The sequence below is a fragment of the Vipera berus genome (assembly GCF_964194415.1).
Source record: "Vipera berus genome assembly, chromosome: 2".
Lineage (NCBI taxonomy): Eukaryota > Metazoa > Chordata > Lepidosauria > Squamata > Viperidae > Vipera > Vipera berus.
The window spans coordinates 62,865,307-62,874,281 of NC_138203.1; the positions used below are offsets into that span (position 1 = coordinate 62,865,307).

Below are 8,975 nucleotides of genomic sequence, written 5' to 3' on the forward strand. Positions count from 1 at the left end.
CTTTCTTAATTATTGGCTGGAAGAGTCTGTCACTCCAATGACGTCTACAGCCGATTCGGCGATTGGTTCCGCCCAGGCGCGAAATGTAACGCGGGAAAGTCTAGGGCTCGGTAGCGGTGGTCGCGGTTACGGCTGCTGCTGCTGCTGCTGGTGAGGAGCCGCGGTTGCTTCAGAAAGCCGGGCAGAGACTGCACGGGGTTGGCCTCTCCACGAAGGAGCCTTCCTATCATGCACACCTGAGGCGTTCCTTTTCGGCCACCAAAAGAAAAACTAAGAAAACCACCCGCGGGGGGACAGGAGGTAACGACAACCGCGGATCGAGAAGCAAGAATCTCGGACCGACGCGGCATGTCTGAGCTGCCGGGGCCTCCTCCTGTTATCGTGTGTTCGGGAAGCTCCCCGAAGCGCGTCTTGGTCTCGGTAATCAAAACCACCCCAGTCAAGCCGCCACTCGCCAGCAGAGAGGATCCCGCCCTCGTGCCCGTGCCCGTGCCGCCGCCGCCGCCACCACCACCCATCCCTACCAGCCCGGGCTTCAGCGACTTCATGGTCTACCCATGGCGCTGGGGGGAAAATGCGCACAACGTCACCCTCAGTCCTCCGCCCGCCGCATCTCAGCCGCTCCGCGAGGGAGGAGGCAACGGCGACGGGCTCCGAAGTGCGGTTGAGCGCTCCACCGGAGACGACGAAGAAGCAGGCAGCCCCGACAGCGGGGCTGGGAGCAACGGGCACTTGAGGGTGAGCGAGCCCGAGAGGCGGCGGGATGTGGGGAAGGACAGCGTGGGCAGCGACGGTTGAGAGAAAGGGCTTCGGTTTAAAAGGAACCTTATTTGGAGTCCGGGGGCCCCCGCCCCTCGCTCCCGAGTGTCTCGCGGGGTTGCAGTTAAGTCATTTCCGCGGGTGATTCACCCTCAATGACGACACCTCCGCGCGCCAAAAACCTCCTTTTCTTTAAATGTCGGCCGCGAGCCCCGGCGCGCGCAAGGCGCTCCGGCGAGGCAGGTGACGCGCGCGCGTGCTGCTCGCGCCTTTGCCCCCCCCTCCTCCTCCTCCCCCTTGGTCTTTATTTATTTTATTTTTATTTTATTTTAATTCCATTTATATCCCGCCCTTCTCCGAAGACTCAGGGCGGCTTACAAACTTAGCAGTAGCCTTCATTCTATGTATATGCCTGCTTGTTAGGGCTTTCACACACACACCCCAGCGGCATTATTACAAAGTCAGCTTAATTGCCCCCAACAATCTGGGTCCTCATTTTACCTACCTCGGAAGGATGGAAGGCTGAGTCAACCTTGAGCCTGGTGGGATGCGAACCTGCACTAATTGCAGGCAGCTGGTGTTTGCGGTTATTTTCCCTCAGTTTTCACGAGCTCTTTAATTCTGGGTGGGTGCGCTTTCTCCTATAGCAGGGGTCTTCAAACTTGGCCCTTTTATGACTTGTGGACTTCAACTCCCAGAATTCCTCAGCCAGCTTTGCTGGCTGAGGAATTCTGGGAGTTGAAGTCCACAAGTCATAAAAGGTCCTATAGGATAATTAAAAGGTGCGGTAGTTGCCGCCCCCTGAACATTCCCTCTGAAGAAACCGGGGGGGGGGGGGGACGGGGGACAACACAACAAAAAGCAGTGTCATCTCGACCAGAGTTCCTTTATTTTATTACATTTTATTTTATCTGAAAAGCATCTTATGTAAAACTACTGTGTCAAGATTCTTTAGCATCACAAGGACTAAAGTAGATTTATATGTGCAGTGCCTTGGACGAATAAGAATCCCCTGAATTAGGAGCGCAGCCCACATTAATGCTCTCACTAGCTCTTTATGGCTTAAGGCATATCTTTTCTTCTCAATCGCGCACACACACACCCATCCGCTTTCTGCATAGTACTTTGAGAAACAAAAATCATTGTTGTAGATTGTTAATGCTGGTAATGACCTATAAAGCCCTAAATGGCTTGGGTCCGGACTATCTAAGGGAACACCTGCTGCCGGCATCATCTTCCCATCGTCCTGTGCGCCCCCACAGGGAGGGCCTTCTCAGGGTACCGCCGGTTAATGAATGCGGTTAATGAATGCCAGCGGGTTATTCCCAGGGGAAGGGCGTTCTCTGTGGGTGCGCCTGCCCTATGGAACCAACTACCCACAGAACTTAGGACTGCCCCCGACCTTCACTCATTTCGCCAGGACCTGAAAACTTGCCTCTTCGATCTGTTTGGTCCAGACTGTGGGGTTGTTAATTTAACTGGGTTTTAGATTTACTCTTGGGGCTTGAATTTAATTTAATTGTTTTGTTTTTAATTTTTTGTATTCATGGTTTTAACTGCCCTGTAAACCGCCCTGAGTCCTACGGGAATAGGGCGGAATGAATGAATAAATAAATAAATAAATAAATAAATAAATAAATAAATAAATAATAGACTTGTTAATTTACTAGGATGGGATTAGAAGAGGTCGACCAAGAGCAGAGACAGTCCGAGATCTAATAAGTGAGGGAGAGCATTCATCTAGCAGAATACGTTGTAATGTCTGCAACAGAGTTTTCCCAAGAGAGAAGTCTTTGCAGGCACACAAAAGAACACATACTGGTAAGTGGACTGGATAAACAATATATCTTATTAGACTGACTACTTTAGAATGATTTGTCATGCAATGGCAATTTTGCAGCAACTTAATTCTGGACATGCTGCAACCCTCAGATTTTGAATAAGGTGGGACTTGTCCGTGAACAATCATAGATGAGAAGTTATTTGCTTTGAAATAATGTGAGTTGGGATTAGGGTGTCATGTGGATTGTGTTTTCCCATCTATAGGGAGAAGCAATAATTCCATGAGTTTCTTCTTAGTTCCTTAAAATTTTCAGCTACTAAAGAGCTAGCTGCTTATAAACACTATAGTAATATAACGAATAATGCTGTGCTTAATATATATTTAATTTTTAGACTTAATGCATGTGCTTAATTTTCATGAAATTTATTCTGTTCACTCCTTAAAGTTTAATTTGGAATTTTATCTCTTACTAAGAAATCTTTGTATATAAATGCAACAATTTTTCAAGAGGTTGTGATAGGAAGTTTGTTTTACAGAAAAAGTCTTTAAATGGTCCAGATTAGAAAATGAACTTAGTAGCATACTTGCAAAAAAACAAAAACCTTTAGTTGAGCTGTCTCAATTTTTTAGCATCCTTTCAAACTAATGAAAAGAGTTAAAAATAGTACAGATAATCCTCAATTTATAACCACAATTGGGACCAGAATTTTGGTCAGTAAAAGATGTAGTCAGTGAGCAAGTCATCACATGAGTAGACTCATTTTTACAACCATTTTTATCATGTTGAGTCCCATTAAGTGAATTGCACACTCAGTAGGCAAATCTGGCTTCCCCAAATGACTGCTTGTGAGAAGTGAGGGAGATTGTAGACCACTATCATAAATATGAGCTGGTTGCCAAGTACCCAAATTGCGATCACGTGACTGGAAAGGCAGTACACCAATTGTAATTTTGAGGACAGGTCATAGGTGGGTTTTTCCAGCAGTCATAACTTTGAACTGCCACTAAATGTTTGTAAGTTGAGGTCTTATCTGTAACATACCTCAGGCAGATTTTAGCAAAATATATTTTATGCAAGAAATTCCTGGAAGAAGCTCAAAAGATTATTTTTTAATTTTTTCCCCTTAGGTGAAAGACCTTATTTGTGTGATTACCCAGAGTGTGGGAAAGCTTTTGTTCAGAGTGGGCAACTTAAAACACATCAGCGTCTCCATACAGGAGAGAAGCCTTTTGTCTGTGCAGAAAATGGTGAGTTATGAGAAAATTGCTTTTGTTCAAACGGCAATGAATAACAATCATGAAAATAAGCCAACAAAATTTCCCAATTTTCATCTTATTTTACTAGATCTAGGTATCCTATGTTTAGCCATGAATAGCTTGGAAAAACATGATAGCCTCTAAGCAATATAGTTTTTTTAAAAAAAATTACAGCATAAATTGGCAAGGGGCAGATTCAAGGGTAATCTCACTTTTCTGTGTTCCTTCAGAAATCAAATTAACTAGGGACAGACATTCTTCATATGTTTTTGTTTGGGGGGAGGCTAGGCTAACTATATTTCTGACTGATACTTTCTTCAATTAAGGATGTATAAGCAGATTCACACATGCAAACCGCCATTGCCCCAAGCATCCATATGCAAAATTAAGACGAGAAGAACCTACAGACAGACTGAACAAAAAGCAAACTGCAGACAACAAAGCTGTTGCTGAATGGCTGACAAAGTACGTATTTATGTAAAATGCAACATTAATAATTGAGAGAGATTGGACAGTCACTTGTTAACCAACAGTTCTGTATTCTGTGCAACCATAGCCAGGATGCTAATAAAAGCTTCCTATTATTTTTCAAGGCATTTTTGTCTTAATTTGGGAACTAGTTGATTGTAATATTTCAGTAATGGTTTTCTAATGCTCAGTTTTATCTTTATTAACAGGTATTGGGAAATGAGAGAACAACGCACTCCTATATTGAAAAATAAATCTATTCATAAGCCTGACCAGGAGCAGCAAGATCCCATGGAATATCTTCAGTCTGAGGATGAGGAAGAAGAAGAAAAAAATACTGCTCACTCATCCCTTTGTAGCCGCCTTCAAGAACAGCGTGAACGCTTACATGGGGCACTGGCGCTCATTGAGCTTGCCAACTTGGCTGGAGCCCCACTGCGACAGTAATAGAAGACCTGGAGTGTGGATTAACAAAATGTACTGAATTTTGTTATTTAAACCAGTTAGCTTCTGGCATAAGCTAAGCACCTTATTGGCTTCCATAGGCTGCTATTATGTAGAATTTTATGAAGAATGTTGTTACCCTAGAAAATAGGGTAAAAGAATTGCACTTTTTATATGGTAAAGCTTTTAAAGTATTTTGTAAATAGGAGAGTATATGATGCAGTGTGTAACATGATCATCTTACAGAAAGCTAGATTTGCAAGGTTAGGGTGCTTTTAATCACAGTTACATGGAAGTAAGTCACTGCAACCAGTGAAATTTGCTTCCATAAAAACAGTGTTTAAAGTTGGGATGCCTTTGTTTCAGTTCTCACAGGAAGCACTTTCTGAACCTGTATGGGAATAATGGTACATACATTCAAAGAAAATTAATAGATTTTTTAAAAAATTGGATGTAATCAGTGATGTACCCATGCTGTTTTGAAGATATTTTATCTAATATTACTGATGTATGCTAGAATGTCTTAATTTTACAGCAGAATAGTTGAATTTCATTTAGAATCTTCTCTGTGACTGCTGACATGGAGGCTGACTTAGCTTTTATAGATAGATACCTTAAAGGTCTTTGGTTGAGCAGCACTTAGTGTTTCCAGTATATATATATGGGAATATTTGCACATTGTTGGACTCTTCTATTATCGAGTGATTACTCTTGCAAAATCTAGGCATTGTAATAACATCAAGTATGGGTTTCGGTCATTGCTCTTAAAACCTGCAACAATGGCATTTGTGTTTTGTTCATGGAGATATTTACAGGGTAGCATTGGTTTTTAAATATATTTTAGAATTTCACTAGCAAACACTAAAATGTTGCTTCAAAACATTTTCCTGCAGATAGGGTTTTTTTGTTTTGTTTTTGCGTGATGCCACCTTATTATTTTACCTGAAACTTAAATGCCAAGTTTGTTTTCACTAATTGTAGCTTTCAGCAGTAGTTACAAGTGTGAGATGTTTAGGCTATATTCTTTCCCTAAGTGAACATGTAGTACAGCACTTAGTGCTTTTGATCACTTAAAGGAAAACAAAAGTTCTAGTGGTATACATTAGAAATAGTTTTAAGTAATTTATCATATGCCAGCAGATGTGTGCCTTGCTAACTGTGTAAACAATGAGTACAAGTGCATTATAGGTTAACATGATTTTAGGAAGAGTCAAGGCTTCTGGCATAAGAACATAAAATCAGTGATATTTATAAAAATATTTTTTTTCAATGATCCAAGCTAATATTAGATGGTTCTTTCCTAGTTCCAACTAGACTTTGATATCCTAGAATTACATATTAATATTGGCAAATGGCTATAAAACCAGATAGTGCAGTTTATACATTTGACATAGTTTTATTTGGGGATTGATAGGTTTTTCTGAAACCGGCACCCTTAAAGCACTTCAACTTTGACCTCTGGGCTACATTTAAAGTTATATTAAAGCATTTAGAAAATCAGTGTAAACTCTGATGCTTTCTCTGTATCTGATTTAGCAGTAGAGAAAGACATTTGCACTTCATGGAATCCAGTTGAAGCCATTGTAGAAGTAAATTTATGATTATGTTGCCCAGCTCTGAAAGTAAGGCCTAGTTTGATGATGCACAAACATTTTCCCCCAATTCAATATTTTATTTACACTGAATGCATATTGAAAATATGTACTTACTTAAAACACATTCTGCCTAGCTATAGGCAAATCAAGCTGCTTTACCAATTATGTATAAAATACATCTTTGGGCAAAAAAACCCTCCAGATAACCATTTGTAAAAAGTTGGATTTTTTAAAAAAATGGAAGTTCAAGAATTCTCTACTGTGTATGATTAAGCTGTACTTCTGGCATGAGTTAAAATGCTGTAATTCTAATAAGCTTTGAATAAAATGTTGCCTGAATTTTACATCTGTATTCATGGTAATGACATGAATTCTCATTGCAGTGTAGAAATCTTTGGATCCGGGTGGATAATAATGATTTTTTTAAAAATCGGATTTTTTTTATTTCAATCAGATTTTTTTATCAAATTTATTTTAATAAAATGCTTTTGGAGTAAAAATATCTAAATATAGTTTTCTATTTAAGATACATTAATAATTTAGTTTATTCGTCATGAAATGGAGCTTAGTTATGCAGCATGAGGCTGTATATTCTGCAATATTTACATTTTTGGTAAACTCATTCAATGAATCCAAGCTTTGCAAGCTGAGATAACATGCACTGCATTGACGCATTCACACAATTTCACAGTAACCATGAGATAAATCATAAAACAAAGTTCAGGAATATTCTTTTATCTCATTGTTTTGCAAATCTATGTACACTACAAACTATGATTGAAGAAAAATGCATCTGTATCAGGCTCTAAATGATATATAAATAAAAGAATTTGAGTAGTTCTCCAACTATCATGTTTCCCCGAAAGTAAGACCCGGTCTTATATATGCCTCCAAAAGAGGCATTAGGTCTTATTTTTGGGGGATGTCTTATATTTTTTGTGGCGGCACCAACAGTCCTGTCTAGCAGGTGGCTGCCAGCCCCCCCTCTGACCACTCGCAGCAGGAGATGCACGGCACATCGTGCCACTGCCATCACAACAAGGCAAGGCCAGTGGAGGGGGTGGAGCTGCCCCATGCGCCCCGCACTTGCTTACTTCAGGGCCCCACCGGCCAGGCCATTCCTTGCTCAGCAACTTTCCCCTCCCAAGCCGGACTGTCATGCTATGGAGCCAGGGGGGAGTGAGCGAAAGGCTTTGCTGCTGCTGGAGGGGGACATGTTAGGGCCTATCCCAACATGGCAGAGGGGGAACAGGCCTATCTCACCCATCCTTTGTAGCATTGGTAGTCCGGCTTGGGAGGGGATGAACGGGAAGGTCACTGAGCAAGGAATGGCCTGACCGGGGGGCGGGCGCTGAAGTAAGTGGGTGTGGGGTAGCTCCACCTCCTCCCCACCTGCCTTCCCTCATGGCAGCAGCGGCGCAATATGCACTCCTGCCCCATTGTGGCAGTGAGGTGGGACAGTGGGCAGGGTCCCAACTAGGGCTTATTTTGTGGGTAGGGCCCACAAAATCAGTAGGTCTTATTTTTGCAGTAGGTCTAATTTTCAGGAAACAGTACGTGTGATTAACCTAATATCGGTTCTGGTATTGGTGTTTTACTAACCTGACAGCTTATTCTAAATAAGAAACCTTCATTTTGTTTGCAAATAATATTAAAGATTCTAATTATCAGCAAGAATGAGTCCTTACATTTAAAGAGCACCTGTCATTTTAGATCCTCATGGCAGCGCCTGTTAGCGGGCATCCATTCACCTGCTGCCCGCCATGTCCCTCATCCTTGTGTCACTGCCGCATCACCAGCTGTCCCATTAAAGTGAATGGGACTGTCGGTGAGTCAACAGTGGGTCAGAGGAGGAGCTGCTGTGGGACAGATGACAGTTGCTCTTTAAAAATTATGATTTAAATCGAGTTGATTTAAATCAAGCCTTTTTACTAGTGATTTAAATCATGATTGAAATTGACTTGATTTAAATCAAATCCACCCTGCTTTGGATATATCATTCACTCTTCCTAAATTCCTGGACAAGTCCCTGTAGATTTAACAATTATTTTGATAGTTTGATAGCTATTTTGATTGAAGAAAATAAATCCTTCAGTTTAAATTTTCATTATGGAAATCTTTGGACATATCTCACCATATTCCAAATATTTTTTGTAATTCAGTATGCCAAATGTTGATACCATCAATATAAACTGGGATTCTGATGCTTTGTGTTTTATTGCTTTCCTAATTTCTAACTGCATTTGTGTTTTTTACAATAGTAACAATGTAGACATTTTAGGTTTTTTTTAATGGAACCTTTTTCCAAACTTCAGTCAATTCAGAATCAGTCTATATTTGAACTCGGATTTTTATATTATGTGGATGATCATTTTACATTCAGAGACTGATCCAATTTTCTGATAAGACAAGTACAGAGTTTTCAATTACTTATAGCCATCTATTACATTCCTTCACAGGAATGTAAAGCTGTATTTGGGAAAGCTGTATTTTGAGAAACCCATTAAAGAGAAAAGAAAAGAGAGATATTAAGGATAACTTGGAGAAGAGGTTGCACAGAAGAAGTGTGAGAAAGAAACTGCTTTGATTTTGTTTTTGTGTAAGAAAAACTTGGCCAAGCTTTCTTATTACACCCTACAACAATGATGAATAATGAGGTAGCATTCCTG

The 8,975-nt window shown here is 40.9% G+C and overlaps 1 protein-coding gene across 1 annotated transcript; it reads left to right on the forward strand.

Annotated features, from left to right (window-relative positions):
* Positions 1-238: 238 nt before the first annotated feature.
* Positions 239-5,016, forward strand: ZNF367 (zinc finger protein 367). The gene is made up of 5 exons (XM_081317823.1): positions 239-738; positions 2,430-2,580; positions 3,671-3,790; positions 4,126-4,264; positions 4,477-5,016. The coding sequence occupies exons 1-5, from the start codon at positions 349-351 to the stop codon at positions 4,712-4,714; spliced, it is 1,038 nt and encodes a 345-aa protein (XP_081173949.1). The 5' UTR covers positions 239-348; the 3' UTR covers positions 4,715-5,016.
* The last annotated feature ends 3,959 nt before the right edge of the window (positions 5,017-8,975 follow it).

Bases quoted from the DNA above. Each gene is read 5' to 3' on its own strand.
- ZNF367 (XM_081317823.1), top strand. From the start codon at position 349: ATGTCTGAGCTGCCGGGGCCTCCTCCTGTTATCGTGTGTTCGGGAAGC. The intron at 2,581-3,670 runs GTAAGTGGACTG...TTTTCCCCTTAG, and splicing joins ACACAAAAGAACACATACTG to GTGAAAGACCTTATTTGTGT. The intron at 3,791-4,125 runs GTGAGTTATGAG...TCTTCAATTAAG, and splicing joins TTTTGTCTGTGCAGAAAATG to GATGTATAAGCAGATTCACA.